The sequence below is a fragment of the Peromyscus californicus genome, unplaced genomic scaffold (assembly GCF_007827085.1).
Source record: "Peromyscus californicus insignis strain IS unplaced genomic scaffold, ASM782708v3 Scaffold_11__1_contigs__length_118956290, whole genome shotgun sequence".
NCBI classification, from domain to species: domain Eukaryota; kingdom Metazoa; phylum Chordata; class Mammalia; order Rodentia; family Cricetidae; genus Peromyscus; species Peromyscus californicus.
Window position 1 is genome coordinate 97,754,317 of NW_026294402.1, and position 20,375 is coordinate 97,774,691.

Below are 20,375 nucleotides of genomic sequence, written 5' to 3' on the forward strand. Positions count from 1 at the left end.
TTTACAGGCCGATAAGGTCGGGTGAAACTTACAGCTACCAGCTACATCTCAGTCCACAGCCTTTGCCTCACTCCGTGGTGAAGTTTGGCAGGTCCCTCCCGGGCCTGACATACCTCTTTTTAGATTCTTAATGTTAGAAAAATGCTCGTATCCCAGGTACAGATTGATGTCCATCTTTGGAGGAACCCTTAGAAATCCACAAGCAGCATCGGTAAACAGAAGGTCTTTCCCGTGAGGGGAGCCAAAGAGCTGAAAGGCTGACGACTTGTCATTTCCAAAATGTTCCTGTTCAGAGGCAGGAAAAGGAATGGAGGAGCACTGTTAACACGGCGGGGTGTGTGTGTGTGTGTGTGTGTGTGTGTGTGTGTGTGTGTGTGTGTGAGTGTGTGTGTGTGAGTGTGTGTGAGTGTGTGTATGTGTGAGTATGTGTGTGTGTGTGAGTGTGTGAGTATGTGTGTGTGTGAGTGTGTGTGTGTGTGTGTGTATGTGAGTGTGTGTGAGTGTGTGTGTGCGTGTGTGAAAGTGAAGACAAAGTGAACCCAACTAGGGAAGGGGAAGGGAGGGGAGAGCCATGCAGTTATCCTTGGCCACAGCTTCTTTCTGCTGTTTCAGTTGCCTGCAGTTAACAGCACTTTGAAATACTAAATGGAACATTCCAGAAAGAAGCAGCACATTTTAAATAACTTTTTTGTAGTGAGTGTATGGCTGCATTTTCGATATTTTATTATTGTCAATAATCTCTTACTATGCTTAATCTATATATTAACGTTTATCATGTATCTGAGTGCACAGAAAAAATACAAGACAGTTGCTGACTTACAGTGGTTTGACTTCGATTTTTTTTTTTAGCACAATGATGAGGGCTTACTGGAACACAGTTCACTGCATCAAGAGTATCTTTCTATCTATCTATCTATCTATCTATCTATCTATCTATCTATCTGTAGGGTTTTGGACTTTCTGCAGTTACAGGAATCCACTGAAGATTTTTTGGTTTGGTTTGGGTTTTTTTCTTTTTCTTTTCTTTTCTTTCTTTCTTTCTTTCTTTCTTTTTTTTTTTTTTTTTCAGAGACAGGGTTTCTCTGCAGCTTTGGCTGTCCTGGAACTCACTCAATAAGACCAGGCTATCCTCGAACTCACAGAGATCTTCCTACCTCTGCCTCCTGAGTGCTGGGATTAAAGGCATGTGCCACCACTGCTTGGCCCCACTGAAGACTTTTAAGTAACCCCTTACACATAGATAAAGGGAGATATCCTGTGCACAGAAGCAGTGCCCAGGGCTTCTAACAAGTCTCTTCATAGGCAGTTTTACTCAAATCCCATCGAGTCTGAGCCATGTAGACTCAGGGAACTGCAAGGGCCTGACCCACAGATCTGTAGAAAGGCGTTTGAGTTTCTCATGTGCCACCCAGCTGCCCGTCTCCAGTGGGGCTTGTGTTATGTGTTCTGATGGACAGGATGACGGCTGCCTCCTGCTTGACTGACCTGGTGGCAATGCTAGACTTCACCCTGAAGTTGTTTGCTCCAGGACCACTGCCACTAGGGCTGCAGGTATCCTGTATCTTCTCTTTACCCCAGGCTTGTTGCTAAGGACCAGTTATGAGACTCAAACGTCTCTTTTCCTTTGGGGCCTCCAAATACTTCGGAGGCCTTTTGCCTGTGTCTCCTTGGCCTGGCCCACAGTTGTTCCTGATGGCAGTTTATAGTAGCACCTGCCCATGTGCTCTTTCAAAGGACTGCATTTGCCAGGTTTGTTAGCACATGTCTGTAATCCCAGCACTTGGGAGTCTGGAAAAGGAGAATGAGGAGTTCAAGTCCACCTTCGGCTACACAACAAGTTCGAGGCCAGTCTGGGCTACCTGAGATCTGTCTCAACAAAACCCAAAGCAGAACAATACCAGTAACAAAAATCCAATGACTGTATTTTGTTCTTGCGGTGGCTCTGAATGAAATGCTACCTGCTATTTTCCCTAATAATCCTCCACCCTTCCTCTGGACACACACAACTTATCCACAGGGCTCGGGATTCTTCCCAGAAGGCCCTTCAAATAAATTCCTTTGCTAAAGCACAAAGTACATGGCCCATAGTCTCAAGGTTGTGCAATCCCTCCAGGTGGTCATGTGTGCTCTCCTTGTTCCTGCGTGGATTCAAGGGCAACCCTGTTTAGCTCATCTCTGAGTCTGAGTGCAATGTTGGCAGAGATGGGACAGGGTACAGATGCTGGCTGGGAGAGATCGCTACCAATACAGAGACAGCGCTCATGTTCTGGGACCTCTGTCAGGGGAGCCACAGGCCAGGGTGGGGTCATAAAGGAAGCACTTTGTTGAGACAGAGGGGACTCTTTAGAACTGAAAAGAGTGAAATGGGACAGGAAGTGTTTCTGAGAGTCTTTAGCTCCCAGGATGGTGATACCAGTCACGTGGCTCTTATGGCTTCTACTGTCTGTAATAAACAGACCAGGTCGATTGTTGGTGAAGGGATCGTGTGCTAGCAACACCCACTGTGTCCTGAACACACAAAGATTTCTAGTCTTTGGGGTCAGATGGCAAGGAGGAACACCCCCCAACACACACATACACACACACACACACACACACACACACACACACACACACACACACTGAAACAGGGAGCTGTAAGTTGGGGAAAGGATGTTGGCTGGGGGTACCTGGGCCACTCTGAGAAGCTCTTCAATCAAGTCCTCCTTGCCGTCCACACTGCGAGCCACAACAGCGTGAGAAGGGACCCGGGCCAGGTGACACTGCTTGTATTCATCCACCGGCCTGCGGGTGTTGTCGGTGCAGAGCAGCTCATACTGGTCCCTGTCGGCCTTCTGTGGCAGGGCCTCTGAGGAGGGAAAGTTCAGGTGAGCAGGCTGAGCTAGGAGCTGTGCTAACCTCTCCCCCGACCACAGAGTGGCCTGACGCGAGTTCAGAGTCCTTTCCAAACACACTTTACACACAGTTGAGAGAGCAGAGGACTCATCAGGGAAAACAGCTGGCTTACAATCTCACTGCAGGTCACCCAGGGTTGGGTACCACACCTGGCCAAGGCACCCTCCAGCTGCCCGTTTCCCTGTGGCTCTGCAAATAAAAGGGTGACAGCGAACACACGTTGAGCAATAACGGCCCACACGACTGTGCACAAGGCTCATGGCTGCCCAGTCTCTTTACACTTAATCCACCAACCTAAAGGAGGCCAGACACGAAATGATCACATTGTAGACGTGAAGAAACAGACTCAGAGGCTTAAAGTAACCCATCAAAATCTCAGTGGTGCTACCATCCTGGGGCAATTCACATCCCTCACAAAAGCAGCCAGGTTCCCCAGAAACAGAGCCTGCTGGGGGAAAGCGATGAGAGCCGAGGGTGAAAAGGAGGCCTAGGATCCCAGTCAGGAAACTCTGTAGCTACAAAGAACAGGTTCCCTGATTGCTATGTCCATTTGGGTGTTATGGATTCAGTGCATCCACAGGTTGAAGTCTTAATCCCCAGTGTCTCCAAGTGTGACGTTACTTTGAAGTAGTCCTTACGAATGTACACCAGTAAGATGAGACCATACTGGAATACAGTGGGCTCCTAATCCAATACAATTGGTGTTCTTGGAAAAGAGGAAAATGGGAGAAGTGTGCACACAGGAGTCTGCCATGTAAACATGAAGTCAGACAGGAAAGATGTGTATATACAAGTCGAAGGACACCAGAGACGGCCAGCCAGCCAGGAGAGCAGCATGGGGGAGTCTTTGTCATATCCTCAGATGGAACGAGCCCTGTTGACACCCTGATCTTAAAATTCCAGCCTCCAGAAGGAGGGTATGAGAACTTTCTACTGCTTGAACCACCCAGTGTGCGGCACTTGGTATTGACTGGAAAAGGAACACAGACGGTCTTTGGGATTAATGAAAGTCTTATACTGAAAGAGGAGAAGCCCGCCTGGTGGTGCAGGCCTATCCCAGCTACTCATGATGCTGAGGTAGGAGGATTGCAAGTTCGTGTCCTGCCTGGGCAATAAAGTGAGTTCAAGACTAATTCGGCCAACTTAGAGAGACCATGCCTCAAAATGAAGACCGTCAAAAGACGGCTGGGAGTGCATGGCTCCGCAGTGTGGCGCTTGCTGGATGTGCAAAGCCCTCGTTTCCATCAGTACTGGAAAAAAGGGGGAGGAAGGAAATAGGGGGTTACCATTAGATTCTGGGGATCATTGTGATTTAAATTCAGTATGTCACAGAAAAAAACACATTTAAAATCTTTATATTTAAAAAAATACTGACTGAATATAGAAGCATGCACTTGTAATTGCATTACTTAGAAAAATCCAAAGAGCCAGGCAGTGGTGGTACACACATTTAATCCCAGTACTCGGGAGGCAGAGGCAGGCTGATCTCTGAGTTCAAGGCCAGCCTGGTCTACAGAATGAGTTCTAGGACAGCCAGAGCTGTTACACAGAGAAATCCTGTCTCAAAAAAAAAAAAAAGAAAGAAAGAAAAGAAAAGAAGAAAGAGAGAAAAAGAAAAGAACAAAATAAAAATCCAAAGAAAGAAATTATTTTTTATTTTTCATTTTAATTAATTAATTACAGACAGAGTCTCACTATATAGCCTTGGCTGGCCTGGAACAGAATATGTGGACCAGGTGGGCCTCAAATTCATAGCTATCCTCCTGCTTCTGCTTCCCAAGGGCTAAGATGAAAGGCATGTACCACCTTGCCAGGCCATGAATTTTTAGTGATTTAGTAACCTTAAAATTTAAGTTCAGGAAAATCCATATACTCTAACAACCTCAGAAAGAAAATGCTTCTCTGCCTCTCTCACTAGATGGTCAAAGCAGTGGTGGTGGCAGACCTTGGCTTCCCACCAACAGTCACTTACATCCCTCCTGGAGGAGTGCTCCAGAAAACTCCATGGAAGGCCAGGGAAGGTCTTACTACAGTTGGAAAATGACTTTCAGCAAAGGTAAGCAGAATGGTCCGGGACAGCCTGCTCCTTCCGGAGGGTGATGTTTTTAAATCTCCATAGGAAGTGCTAGCAGATGCCACCCGCTGGTACAGCCATGGTAACACAGGCAGCCAAAGGCGCAGCAATAATTATTTGGAACAGCTTGGTTCTGGGAGATAAGACCCAAAAAAGGCCTTAGTCATGAAAACTGTTGATAATAGGATACACCCCAATTTCAAAAATGCTAACACACCAGGCCAGATGAGCTGTGATGAATGGCTGAGAAGGGAGCAAAGGACACTGACGTCCTCATGGGGGGAAGGCATCTAGGTTGTAACCAAGTCCAGGGTAGACTGTGTGGACCTGGAAACTTCCTGGAAGTGCTTGTTATAAAACTGTGCTTAGCACTGAGCTTTAAATATTTTGAATGGCATAGTGTATTTGTATCTGATATTTAATTGGATATAAAACCAAGAGTCTGGCCAGGCCTCGTGGCTTTTCCCTGTAAATCCAGCTACTTTGGAGGCTGAGCAGGAAGGTAGGAAATTTGAGACCTGCTTGGGCTACAGGATGAGTTGAAGACCAACTGGGAAACTTAGTGAGATCTTGTCTCAAATGACCAAAAATAATAAATGAAAAGGAAAAGAAGATTTAGGAATGCAACTCTGTGACATAGGGTTTGACTGGCATGCATGAGGCTCTGGGGTCGGTGCACAGAACTTGTACACACACACATGCACACTCATGCATACACACACACACACAGTCCCAAAATATATAATCTTAACTTGTCTAAAAATGCTGCTTTTGCTGGGCAGTGGTGGCGCACACCTTTAATCCCAGCACTCGGGAGGCAGAGGCAGGCGGATCTCTGTGAGTTCGAGGCCAGCCTGAGCTACCAAGTGAGTTCCAGGAAAGGCGCAAAGCTACACAGAAAAACCCTGCCTCGAAAAAACAAAAACAAGAACAAAAAACAAAATGCTGCTTTACTTGTTTGAGCTAAATTGTCCAAAGCGGTGGAAAGGTTTGCCATGTTATTTTTGCTTTTAAACTTAAAAATAAGGCAGGGTGGGGGGTGTTGCTCAGGGGTAAAGCAGTTGTCTAGTGCGTACAAGGTACTTGATTCAATGCCGGGCGTTGCAAAACAACTTCTTTCATTAGTTAGTAATAACAGTCCATAAACCATGTCCACTAGATTTATAGAGATGTCTGCAGGTTAGCTAGCTGAGAGAGCAAGAGAGGGGCGAGCGCAGGTCCCTGATATGGGGGTGGTCAGCAGGAGACAGATGGGAGGTAAGAAGAAGAAGTGGGGGCCTAAATAATGTAGAAATGGTGGGAGTGCTTTCCTAAAATCTCTTCTGTGGCATTAACCATCTCAGTATCACTTTTTCCTAAAAGTCTCAGTATCACTTTTTCCTAGAAGTGAGATAAGGATCGGAGCCTTTGGCCAGGCTGGGGCCCCCTTTACTCTTTGTCCAGTACTTACCAAACACTGTCAGGTGCCTCACGAAGCTCACATCCCCCGCACCATCCTGCAGACATCTGCAAACAGCACAGCCCAAGGTCAGGCACTCTGCCTGGGAACATACCTCACCTGGCTCTTATGCAATGCCTCTTAGGATCTGCTGGGGCCTTGCTCACAGTTTCTCAGGCATCCGTCTGTCTTCAGAGAGGCAGTGGCCTTATCTGAGGCCTTTAAATGCCACAGCCAAGCTGAGACCTGAAGCAGGCCGGAGGCCTGGAAACCAGCATCGCGGGGAGTTCTGGAGAAGGATGCTGAACCAGACAGGACCCTTGCCTTCCTCTCATAGAGCAGCTCCAAGCAACTGCTTTGGTTTTGGCTTTTAAAAGTCATCAGACAGTCTCAAAATCCAGCTAGTCCTGCTCTGGTTTGAACAGTCACCTTCTCTTACAGAGCATGGAAAGACACAGGCAAAGTACCATAGGTGGTTAGCTGGGGGGCTCCTGAGGCCTGTGTCTGCAAATCCCAGTCTCCAGAGATGAGTCTGCCCTCCTCCCCTCCCCCTCCCCCTGGCACTCCTGTTATCATGAAGAATAGCATGTTATAGCCCCAGCTTTGGGGAGACAGTAAGGTCTCCCACAAAGAAGATTATTCCTCAGGATGGTTAGGAGCAGGGGCAAGCCATGGGAGGGACTCAGGACCTTGACAGTCATGCCACCTGGGTGCCAGGGGTACGTCCTGTTCAATCCTGTGCCTTTGTCTCTCTGTGATGGTTGATATTATCAACCAGGCTGGATCATATAACATAGGTCGTTTCTGTGAGGGAGTTTCTAGCTTAATTAAGGTGAGAGGATCTACCCTAAATGCGGGTGGTACTATTCTACGGACTGGAGCCTAGCAATGGGTAAAAGGAGGAGGTGAGCTGAACTGAGTACCAGCCTCCCCTGCTCCATGTGACCAGCTATCTCATGCCTCTGCTGCCAGGCTTTCCCCATCATGATGGACCGGATCCTCTCAAACCCTGAGCCGAAATCAACTCTCTCTTTCTCAAGTTGCTTCCTGTCAGGTATTCGGTCACAGTTATGAGAACAATAACTAATAGATGCCCTAGTTTCAGAGCAAGGGGTTCTCACTCACTTGAAGGCCCCAGAGTAGCCAAAGTATGGTTCACTGGAGGAGCAGGCACACTTGTCCGTCCCCTTCCCCGCACACAGTTGGCACAGGCTAGGAAACGTCTTTCCATCGGCACAGGGGGTACAGCTGCTGGAGAAGAATGTGGCTGCGGCTGCACAACACAGAGACGTGGGGCATGGGGTGTGAGCTGGCTAAAACCTTCAGGTTGTACATGTGTGAGAGAGTATCCTGTGGGAGAGCCTAAGTCTGTGGACATCTCCCAAGACTGCTCCTAGGAGGTGAGCATGTGCAGGGAGTCTTGTGTTTGAGAATCATACTTATATGGGCTCAGGGCTCAAGCCTATAAAATGCTTCCCAGTTTGTCTGCTACTGGGTGAAAGAACTGCTGACCCACATGAAAATAAGATGTGACCAGCGCCATGCGCCCTGTTAATTTACCAGCATCCTACAGGGCCAGGCAGAACCCTGAAGAAGGCAGGAACCCTTGCAGGTTACCACCACGCTGTAACTCTTCCTTGCCTTAGACGTGAGCCCACCCCAATTCCAACCCTTCTGTATGCAGAGGCTGTGGTGGCTCATGGGATCCCTGTTTTGGCAGGGAGAATTGGTAGATCCTGCTGGTGAGTTACCAGAGGAACAAGACAGCAGTTGCTGCCTAACTTCCCGGACAGATGTCCAATGGTCATCTGTCACCAAGGCAAGTGAACACCCGAGAAAAGTCAAACATAGCCAGATCTGAAGCCAAGGCTGTAGCCCTTTATCAGACTCTATCAGACCCATGCCTGTGCCTGTCCCTGTTAAAACATGAGTACTGCAAAGGTTGACAGCTCAAAAAAGGTGCGCCTTTCCAGAGTACAGGATCTGATAGTCATCTTCAAGGGCTGAAAAGGTCTGGGCTCACTGTGGCTTATCCTAACTGCTCAAGCAGCCTGGAGCACTCGGGGATGTCCTAGCATTAACCCAGTCATCCTGTCCTTGCCCATGTCCCAAGCACTCGCATTAATACATGGAAGCCTGAGGGGCTAGAAATGTTTTGGGGAGCCCCAGAGAACCATCTGGGAGGCTTGGAGGGAGGTGACCTTTCTTGGGGGCCTTTCAAGGATACTGTTGCCAAGACAAACTGCTATGATTCCTGGGAAGGGGAACCTGACAGCTCAGAGACACAGAAGCACCTCCACCGGGAGAAGACGCAGCCAGCTCCTATGGGCTGCTGGTGCACACTCTAACTCCATCTCCGAGAACCCAAAACACACGTGTTTGTCAGTGGCTGAGCGGTGGCTAACATGCATCATCCACTCAACTGGATTTGGAATCACCATGGAAACACACATCTGGGTGTGTCTATGGGCTGTTTCCAGAAAAGCTTAACTAAGAGGGAAGATCTACCTTGAACATGAGTGTCATCATTGGTGGGATGGGGGCCTGGGCTAAATAAAAGAAAAAAAGGTGAGGACCAGCAAGGTCTCAAGCTTCTGCTGCCATGCCTTCTCCGTCATGATGGATTGTATGCTCAGACTATAAGATAAGTCCTTCCTTCCTAAAGTTGCTTTTGCTGGGTACTTTCCGCAGCAACAACAACAACAAAAAATGACTGATCTATTGTATAACCCCAACATAATCCACTCAGACCACCCAGTGCAGGAGTCCCACTTGAGGACATCCAGCCCCGGCTGCCTCACCTGTTTCCAGAGAGCCAGAAGGAAGCAGTATGCTGAGGGGAGTGTACCACCCAGCAGACCAGCCCAGGCCGGGGTGGCAGGACTTCTTGCCCTGGAGCTGGTTTAGTTGGAAGCCTGTGCCCTTCTTTACCAGGGCCACAGCATAAAAATGGGGTTGCGGATCTGCAGTGGAAGAGAGAGAAAGAGAAGCCAAAAGGAAATGCAGCGTTAAAACTAACACTTTTCAAGGTGTTTGCATGTGGAACTTCAGAGGGTCCTGGGCCTCCACATCCACCCCTAGCAAGAAGGGAAAAAAATGAAAAAAAAAGAAATGGAAAATGACTTTATCTGACAGGAGGAGAGAATTGATCCCTTTCAAGACAATAAAATAATATTATAGACACTCCCTGACTTACAAGCTAGACTTAGAAGGTTTACTTTATGGTAGGTGCAAATGCCAGTAGCATCCTTTGAATTTCCAATTTGATCTTTCAAATGCATGATGATCCCTTCTTCTGAAGCTGGGCACAGACAGTAAGCCATGGTGCGTGGTCAGCCATGGAATCACAGTAGGAAACAAACACTGGTCCACGGCACTGTCTGGCTAAGCCAGGATGTTTGCCAGACTAGCTAATGAAAGCATCTGGGCTTATAACATTTTTAGTTTATAATGGGTTTAATCAGGGCATAAGTCCTTTGGAGGTTAGAATACCTCCAGGGTCATTCGGCTGTGTTTTGTTTTCTTTCTGCCCATCACCCCAAGCTTGCAGAGCTAAAGCCTTGAATGCTCCATTCCAGGACTTGGGGATGTTCCAGGGACCACAAGCTCTAGATCCCAGTCGCTGCACCATTGCTGTTTCTAAATGGACTTTTCTTCCTTCTCTGGTTCTCTTCTTACAGCTCAGTCACAAAGGTGAAGGTGTGGGAGGAAAGGTGAGGAGTGTCCCCAGAATACATCAGGGGCCTGCAAGCTAGAGGAAAACTGAGCTGGGCTGTGTTCTCACACACTGATAACAGTAATGTGGTGTTTATTGTGTACTCCAGTAAAGCTTACCTGGGGATCAGAGGACAGAGCCAGCTACTAAATTAGACATAGAGGTCAGGCAGTGGTGGCACACACCCTTAATCCTATCACTCGGGAGGCAGAGGTCTGTCTGGATCTCTGTGAGTTCAAGGCCACCCTGGGCTACATGAGAGAAACAGAGCCAGGCAGTGGTGACACACACCTTTAATCCCAGGAAGTAATATGGCAGGACACAGAAAGGTATATAAGGCATGAAGAAACAGGAACTCGATCTCTTGAGGCTAAGGATTTTATAGAGGTAAGCTGGCTGTTCTACTTATCTGATCTTTCAGCTTTCACCCCAATATCTGGCGCTGGGTTTTTATTATAAGACCTTTTAAGATTCGTGTTACAAGTGAGAAAGAGGTAAATCTCTTTCATACACTGCCCCAGAGCTTCTCTTCACACCAGACACAGATCTGTGTTGTACAAAACCTGCAGGAGACAGTGTAAAGAAGAGCCTTGTGTGTCCTTGGAAATGGTCTCTCATTGGCCCAGCCCTAGTGGTGGCTGATAGGTTCTGGATAACACCCCTCTCAGGATCTGACCATCGCACAAACTACAGAACCAAGGATATTTCCACCAGGATTCATAAAAGCCACCGTTTCCTGTGGAGAAATACTCCAACCTGTGTGGGCCCATGAACAACTCCAAAGAGCTCCAGAGACTTGGTCCCTTGTAATATTAGTGGACGATTAATTTTCACCATCCATTTGGCTAGATTTGCAATCACCTAGGAAACACACCTCCGAGTGTCTTCTGGGGGAGTTTCCAGAGAGGCTTAACTGAAAAGGGAAGACCCACCCCTTGAACATGGGTGGCATCGTTCCATGGCCTGGGTCCTGGGGTGAGGAAAAATGGGAAGAAAGTGGGTTGAGCACCAGTCGCTCTCACTATCCCTCCTCTCTCTGCTTCCTGGCTACAGATGCACTGCGACCAGCTGCCTCATGCTCCTTCTGCCACGCCCTTCCTGCTGTGGTGGACTGTGTCTTTTCCAACTGTGAGCCAAGGTAAGTCTTCCCCTCCTTAAGCCTTTTTTGCCAGGCATTCTATCACCACCAAAAGTAGTGAACACGGTTGGCAACGTCCCTGCCAACCCTGGTGGCCATCATGTCATACCAGTGATACTAGCCCCAGGGAGAACACACCATCTTTCGATCCATAATATTCTGCCATGATAGGTTTTAGGTTGTAGTGGGGCAGGCCAGCCTCAGCTGCCAAAGCTCCATCAACGGTCACAGCATCTATTTTGTTGGCCTGCAAGGAAAGAGACCAGACATGAATGAAACGCATCACCCTTGGGGAAGACTCTCTTAGTGTCCTGTCAGGGACTCTGGCTCCATAGAATCTTCCATAGCTCAGACCTCTTTCACCTCATTCCTGTCTACTCTGTGAGGCCATTGAGGGTTGAAAGAAAAAGCTACCACCATATGCATGCTGGTTTGTTTTCCTCCTCAGCCCTCATCCTTGGAATGCAAGGTCTGCAAACGTGAGAACACCTGCATGTCTTGTTCCCTGGGTGATCTCAGCACATGCATGAGCACCTAGTATGTATGGGCAGGTGTCCACATGTGTTTGCTGAGTGAGTATGAGACCTCTAGAATGCATCCATCCATGAGAACTCACACTGCATCTTCCACATCTGGGTGTCAGGGATCTGTCAGTCAAGGGTTCCTTCCTCCCTGCAGGAAGCAGCAACTTCACAGCTAAGATGAAGAGTGAGTAATTTCCTACCCACAATGCAAACCATTTCTTCTATTCCTTGGTACTTGACATCTTTTCTCAGCACTGGGGAATGAACTTAGGATCTTGTACATTTAGGCAAGTGCACTATCCCTGAGTAATATTCCCACACCTCTTTTACTTTTCACATTTTTGAGACAGGGGCTAATTAAGTTGCCCACACAGGACTTGAACTGACTCTGTAGCCCAGGCAATCCTCAGACTTTCAGTCTCCTATCTCAGCCTCCCCATTAGCTGCACTCCAGGCCTGTGCCACCAGACTCGGTTTATAAATTGGCTTTTAAAGTAATCTGGATTTTTCAGAACGTAGTTTAGCACCATCATCCCTCAGTGTCTGAGGAAGATTTCTTCTGACACTGCTGTAAAAAGTCAGCAAAGCCTCGAATCCCTGATAGGAAATGGAGTGGTGCTATACACATCCTGTGCAGATCCCCTCAGATACTTTAAACCTACTAGACTACGCATACAACTAACCCAAGGTAGAAGTTGTGTAAACGGTTGTCACGCTGTGCTATTCAAAAAATAAAAATGGAAAAGAGTATACATGTGTTAAATACAGATATAATTTCAAAAAATACTTTTTGATCTGTAGTTGTTTGACTTTACAAATTCCATGTTATAATTATTTTATAATGTGTATTCATATATATATGTATGTATATGTATATTTGTGTGTATAACTTAGGACATTACTGAAGGCATGCATTAGGAGCCAACTCAAATTAACTTGAAAAGGACATATCTAATATTAAAGGCCACTAAGCCTGTGAACGGCTGTCACACCATCAACATCAAGATTGGAGTCAGAGGCTGCAGGGATATCCCAGTGGTTAAGACTACTTGTTGTTCTTATGGAGGACCAGGGCTCTCAGCACCCAATGGTGGGTCACGACTATCCATAACTCCAGTCCAAAGGAATCCAACACCCTCTTCTGACCTTTGTGGTCACCAGGCATGCAGACAGAACACTCATAAAATAAAAATAAATCAATATAAAAAGAAAAGAAGGAAGAAGATGGAAAGCAACATGAATGGACTAGACAGGAGCTCCAACCATCCCCAAGGGCTCCAGTTCATGATGGCTTTTCTCCATTTTCCCTTCCTGAGCTCTTCTTCTTCAGGTTCCAATATCAGATGCAAAAAGACAAGTCTTAGATAGTTTAACCTGCTCTGCAATGGCTTAAGGACAAATGGCTATAAAAAAAAATCCATCTCTATTCTCCCGTTATCTATCTCTGTCTCTGTTTGTCTCTATCTCTCTCACATGCACACATGTGCACACATACACACATGCATGTGCACACACACACACATACACACACATGCATGCACACACACAGGCACACACACAAAGGCAAACTTCATGATTTAAAAAAAAAACAGCCTTTTGTACTTAAAAATGAGAACCCCACCAGCTATGGTGAGCCACACCTTAGTTCCAGCACTCAGGAGTTAGGAACAGGAACTCTGTGAGTTCCGGGCCAGCCTGCTCTCTATATAGATATTTTCTTATTTATTTTTGAGTTTATATAGACTCTCTTGATGTATTAGGTTTTGCTGTGCCGCAGATAAATTGTTAAACTAGAACCCTGCATTAGTTGTTCAATTAAGATTCCGACTTTTACTGCCGGTGAGTGCTAAACAGCTGTAGCCTTCCCTGCAATGGAAAAGACAGAAAAACAAAAAGCACAAACTTTCTTCAGCTCTTTCTCAGACAGCAGCGACTTACCGAGATGTCCTTGATGCACTCAGGGTATGAGGTTCTCATCACACAGCTAACAGATGGGCCATCTGCAGGAAGGACTTTCTTCATATTGTCACTGAAACTGGAACACTTAGTGGCCTCATGATCTGACACAACACACCATCTTATGGTCCTCTCAGGAACAGCCAGGCACAGCCCTAGGGGAGAGATACTAGAGGTGTCAGGAACCCATGGCACTCACCTTCCTCTGCTGGCAGAAGGGATCACACCCAGGCTGACTCACGGGGCTGGATCGATGGCTCAGAGAGATGGTGCAGTGTTTAAGTTTACATCCAGCCCTTCTTGAGAACCTGAGTCCAGTTCCCAGCTCCTGAGTCAGACAGCCTTCAAATCTCCTGAAACTCTAGCCCTAGGGGATCTGGCGCCCTCTCCTGGCCTGTTGTGGGAACTACACTCACATGCACAACTCCCATAAACTCAAAGGGAGTGGCACTATTAAAAGATGTGTCTTTGGGGCTGGAGAGATGGCTCAAAGGTTAAGAACACTGGTTGTTCTTCCAGAGGTGCTGAGTTCAATTCCCAGCAACCACATGGTGGCTCACAGCCATCTGTAATGAGATGTGTCACCCTCTTCTGACCCACAGGCATACATGTAGGCAGAATACTGTATACATAATAAAATAAATCTTAAAAAAAAATGTATCTTTGTTGGAGTAGGTGTGGCCTTGTTGGAGGAAGTGTGTCACTCTGGAGGTGGACTTTGAGGTCTTGTATATGTTCTAGCCATGTCCCGTGTCTCAGACCACTTCTGTTGGCCTGCTGGTCAAGATGTAAGCACTCTCAGCTCCTTCTCCAGCATCATGTCTGCCTGCATACTGCCTTGCCTCCTGCCGTGAGGAAAATGGACTAAACCTCTGAACCGTTAGTGAGCCTTCACAATTAAATGTTTTCCTTTATAAGAGTTGCCGTGGCCATGGTGTCTCTTCATAGTAATAGAAACCCTAAGACACTCTAGTTCCAGGAGATCTGACACCCTCTTCTGACCTTCCCAAGGCTCCAGGGACACACATGGTCCACAGATGTACATGTAAGTAATACACCCATGTATATAAAATAAAAGTAAATAAATCTTAAAAAAAAAAAGTAAACTAAAACAAAGCCAGGATGTAGCTAAGTTGTAGAATGCTTACACAGAATGCAAGAAACCTTGGGTTTGATCTCTAGCACCACATAAACTGGACACGGTGGTGCATGTGTTTAATACAAGCTCTTAGGGTAGAGACAGAAAGATCGGTAGTTGAAAGTCATTTTAGCTATATGTTGAGACAGCCTGGACTACATGAGAGCCTGTCTCAGAAAGAAAACTCTTTTCTAAAGAAAGCAACCTGTTGGCTGCCATGTGCTGAGGTGGAAAAGAAAACAGTGCTGATTACTCAATAGATAATGAGTTCTCTTCCTAAGTGATGAAAATAGTGCTGGTTAGTTTTCCATCGTCAACTTGATACAACTTAGGAAGAGAGATCTCAAGTTGAAGAATTGCCCAGATCAGATTGGGGCCAGTCCGTGAGAGATTGTCTTGACTCATCACTATGGGAGGGTTCAGTCCACAGTGGGTGGCACCATCCCTAGGCAGATAGATATGGATTGTAAAAGAGAGCTAGCAATGGGACTGGAAAGATGGCTCAGCAGTTAAAAGAACTTGTTGCTCTTTCAGAACTAGCATTGGGTTCCCAGCATCCATACCAGGCAGCTGACTGTGTCACCAGTTCTGGGGGATCTGATGCTCTCTTTTGGCCTCCGGGGACACTGCACACAACTGGTGCACACACACACACACACACACACACACACACACACACACACACATAAAAATAAATAATGCTTAAAAGAAAGAAAAGAACCGGGTGGTGGTGGCGCACGCCTTTAATCCCAGGACTCAGGGGGCAGAGCCAGGTGGATCTCTGTGAGTTTGAGGCCAGCCTGGTCTACAGAGCGAGATCCAGGAAAGGCACAAAGCTACACAGAGAAACCATGTCTCGAAAAACCAAAAAGAAAGAAAGAAAAGAAAAGAAAACTAGACGAGCACGAGCCAATGAGCAAGCTAACAAACAGCATTCCTTCATGGTTTCTGAAGCTCCACGCTCTGCCTTGGCTTCCCTCGGTGGTGGGCCCCTGAAAGTTGAGATAAACCCCTTCTTCCCCAAGTCGCCTTTTGTCAGGGTGTTTTATCACAGTGACAGAGAACATACTAGAAAAGAAATGTTTCCAAACCATACAGAGATGGTAGTTTTAGAGAACTGTGAGTTTACAAAATACCAGTGCATTGATCTCTATCACATGGCTAGGTTATGAGACTTTTACCTTAGACATGAAAAGAAGGGAGGGGCAATCACAGTCCTCAGTGGCATAGGCATTGGTAAGTTGTCTCTGCTCATCCATGCTCATGCAAGTAAACCTAATTAAATGCAGTGTGGGACCCCACACCCACACCCACACATACAAAGACATGAAGGTAAGAGGGAGCTTGGGGCCTGGTGTCTTAGTTAGGGTTTCTATTGCTGAGATGAAACACCATGACCAAAAAAGTAAGTTGAGGAAGAAAGGGTTTATTTGGCTTACATTTCCACATAGTGGTTCATCACTAAAGGATGTCAGCATAGGAACTCAAGCAGGACAGGATCCTGGAAGCAAGAGCTGATACAGAGTCCACGGAGGGGTGCTGCTTACTGGCTTGCTTGCCCTGGCTTGCTCAGATTGTTTTCTTATAGAACCCAGGACCACCAGCCCAAGGATGGCACCACTCATCATGGGCTGGGCCCTCCCACATTGATCACTAATTGAGAAAATGCCTTACAGCTGGATCTCATGGAGGCATTTCCTCAACTGAGGCTCCTTCCTCTCTGATGACAGTAGCTTGTGTCAGGTTGACATACAAAACCAGCCAGTACACCTTGTGATCTAACCTTTATTTTAATGGTGGCTATTCTAACATGACTCTAATTTCTGGGTCACAATTATCAAAGCCTTTCTACTTCACAGGCATTTCCAGCTGTAATAATGTGGGGGAGACATACAGACAAAACATTGTCTACAAACCTGTGGTATCAAACATTATTTTAGGTGAAATCTAGACATGGAAGTTATCATAAAAACAGCTACCTTTTTTAAAAAAATTAGCTCCTATATGACAGGCAGTGCGCAAGCATCTACCTTTTAATTTTTACATTTGAGTATTATTCTTGTTTTAGAGAAAAGAAAAAAACTATCAGGGATATTAAATAATTTAAAATGAAACTAATATTCAAGTCACCCAGTTTTGTTTGAATTCAAACCCTGATCTTTAAAACCTGCCTCTAATCTCAAATAATATGAGCTAGAGGTGCCGAGCGATTTGAGACAGAAACCTGTTCCAAAGATGAGGACAAAAGGAGTTCCTTGAGTTCACCATGAAGCATCTTCAGTTGTAGCAACCAAAAGGAAGAGCAAGCCAGGAAACTGAGCTGTGCTGGTCATGGGCCTTTGTGCAGGCTCCCAAAGCCAGGCCTTTTTTGAAAGTCTACATTTAAAAAAAAAGGGGTGGGGGGATAGAATAGAGGCCAGCCACAGCTACAGAGTAAGACCCGGTTTAAAAGCAAGCAAACAATTGGGGGAGTGATTTAAACTGATGATTCACAAAGAAGGCACACAAGCCACTGTGGCACAGACCTGTGATCCTGCCATTCAGGGGGCCAAGGCAGGAATTCAAGACCAGCCTGGGCAACTTATTGAGACTCTCAAAAACAAAAAAAATATATACAAAATGGCTCATAAAAGATGTTTGACATTATTTATCACCAGAGAAATGCACATTGAACCCACAGTGAAATTCCTTTATTAGAATTAGAATGGCTAACTCTAGCTGGATCGACATTCATACACAATTGTAATCCTAGCACTTGACTTCTAACTGTAAAAACTGACATGTTGGCGGGGTGGGGGAGCACCCTGACTTCTCATACAGTGCTGGTGGGATTATAAAATGGAACAACTACCCAAAAATCTTGTCATTTTCCCCCATTTTCTCCTGTGCTGGGGCTTAAACCCAAGACCTTGTACATGCTGGGCAAGTTCTCTACCACAAACTGCATCTCCAGTCCTTAAGAATGGCATCTTCTTAACAGATTGGACATATAGCTGAGTGTGCTGGTGCACACTGGTAATCCCAGCACTGGAGAGGCCGAGGCAGGAGGATTGCTGAAGTTCAGGGTCATCCCGATCTACATAATGAGTTCCAGGCCAGTCACAACTACAAAGTGAGAGCCAGCAGAGGTGGCTCTCTTTAATCTCAGCACTTGGGAGGCAGAGGCAGGCAGATCTTAAGACCACCCAAGTCTATAAAAGTCCAGGACAGCCACAGGGAAACCCTGTCTAGAAAACAAAACAAAACAACAACAACAAAAACCATGCCACCAAACAACATCATCATTACCAATAGGACCCGGTAATCTTAGATATTTATATAAAAGACATGCCCACTAACATGCATAGCAGCCTTGTGCACAGAAGCCTCACGCTGGAGACAACCTGCATGGCTCAATAAATGCCTGGGGAAACCAAATGTGGTAACACAATACAGTGGAACAGGGCTTGGCCATTGAAGGAATGAATGTGATATACGCAAACTGGATAAACCTCCAAACAACAGTGAGTGACAGAAGTTGTTGGGACTGTGGAGGTGGCTCAGTGGACAAAGAGCTGCCTGTGCTCAGGAGGCAGAGACCCGGGATCCCAGGGGGAAAGCTGTTTAGCTCAACAAGCAGAACTGATGAACCCCTGGCTCAATGAGAGACCCTGTCTCAGTAAATGAAATGGAGAGCAATAGAATGAGGACCCACCGGATGTCAACTGCTGGCCTTCACATAAACCTATACACATGTAAAGTGCGTCTGCATACACAGGCACCCACACACATTTGAACAGGCTTGTATGAACACAGCACACACAGAGGGAGGGAGGGGAGAGAGGGAGAAGAGGAGGGAGGGAGAAAGAGATGGAGAAAAAGACAGAAAGGGAGAGAATTCCCAGTCCTGTGAAACAGGTCCTCTTGGAACCATTACAGCCCCTCAGTCACTGAGGGCTTTATCCCTACTGTTTCAAGGAATGGGTCATTCAAGCACCTGTGGGAACCCATTGGTACCCATTTATTGTCTATGTACAGAAACTTCCTCCGCCTCCACTGGGGTGAGAGCCCCTACTCTCAGGTGACGACCGACACCAAGGTCTACTGAGATCACTGCCCAGGGCCTCACAGTTGCAGCCCTTACTGCACCCGCCATGGAGTCTAGACTCTGGGTTCCACAGAAATCATTCTAAATTCCAAGAGTAACCCACAGCCCCGCCAAAAAAACCCAATTCTTTTCTTTCCTCCATAGTGGTGGTGGGAGAGGAGTGGCCAGTCGTGTTACTGGCAAATTTCCCCCCCAGAAATTCCAGGTTCACTTTGTTTTGGACATTTGTGCACTTGTATACAAACTACTTTCCTTCCACTCTTTACTTAGTAACCAACCCTGGGAGAGGCCGGGAATGGGCAGAGAAGGAAGAAGAAAGTCCGGCCAGGCTATTGAAAGACTTGTAATTGTATGTCAGTTGACAATAATGGAACACACATGACAGCCCCTAATATCTAAATCCTGATTGGTAAAAACTGTAACTGTAATTTGGCAACAAGTGTTAGTGATTTTTGCACTTATAAACCCCGCTTTCTGCCCCTGCTCGGGGCTTCCAGGACAAACAAGGCTCTCGAATCCTTGTCCTGCAGCCCTGATCGATCAGGGACCCGCTTATGTGGTGATTTGATAAAATCTTCGGAACCCACGTGTTGTTGTCTCTCTCCTTCCTTGTGGCACATTATGGACTAGGTGTGACAGTCGCTTTAGGACCTGTAGCTGAGCTGAGCCATTTCTGAGTCACAGCAAGACCATCATGGCCTCAAGGCCAAGCTGTTGCTTTTAAGCCTCAACTGCCTCTGTTCCAGAACACTGTGACATGAAATGTTGCCTGACTGCCTATATAGGAACACACACACACACACACACACACACACACACACACACACACACACACAGAGAGAGAGAGAGAGAGAGAGAGAGAGAGAGAGAGAGAGAGAGAGAGAGATTCTTAGAATGCCTCTGTGCAGACAGTTTCTATTGTCTTGCCCACGATGGCTATACCACAGTACAGCTAAGAAACTCTCCCTCTCCTTTCTTCTGTCTTTGGTAAATTCATTCACGGCCTGGGCATCACTGGCCCGTCACCACTATCCTGGCTTGACAAACAGAAATATTTTTAAAAGAGAGACTGTGTGCAAACAAGCTAAGGGTGAGTGGCGTGTGCTAACACAGACAAGGTGTGTTGTAAATAGCGTTCCACCACTGACAAGAGCCGGAAGAGGGAGTCTGAGTACTCTGACTACTTCAGACTGAAGGGAAGGGCTGCTGGTGGCCTTCTGCTCACTCACTGAACAGAGGAATCTCTTGGGCGCCAGAAGAGACCGTGGCTCTTGGCTCTTGCGAAGCTTAGGATATGTGTCCTTTGTGTTCTGTGCTTCCTGTTCAAGCCACTTTGGCTGCTTTTTTGTCACTTGCCACCACAAGGGTTCTTGTTGGGTTGGAACATGGAGTTTTGAGGAACACGGGCCC

The 20,375-nt window shown here is 46.7% G+C and overlaps 1 protein-coding gene across 1 annotated transcript in view; it reads right to left on the minus strand.

Moving 5' to 3' along the window:
- The window catches only part of LOC128104746 (inhibitor of carbonic anhydrase), a 44,870-nt gene that overhangs the window by 23,439 nt on the left and 1,056 nt on the right, over positions 1-20,375 (minus strand). The window contains exons 2-8 of the mRNA XM_052729773.1: positions 13,723-13,895; positions 11,399-11,507; positions 9,209-9,370; positions 7,533-7,680; positions 6,420-6,475; positions 2,670-2,848; positions 114-285 (exon numbers count right to left, since the gene is read on the minus strand). Of these exons, the coding sequence (XP_052585733.1) occupies positions 114-285; positions 2,670-2,848; positions 6,420-6,475; positions 7,533-7,680; positions 9,209-9,370; positions 11,399-11,507; positions 13,723-13,895 (999 nt within the window). The remainder of the gene's footprint in view (positions 1-113; positions 286-2,669; positions 2,849-6,419; positions 6,476-7,532; positions 7,681-9,208; positions 9,371-11,398; positions 11,508-13,722; positions 13,896-20,375) is intronic.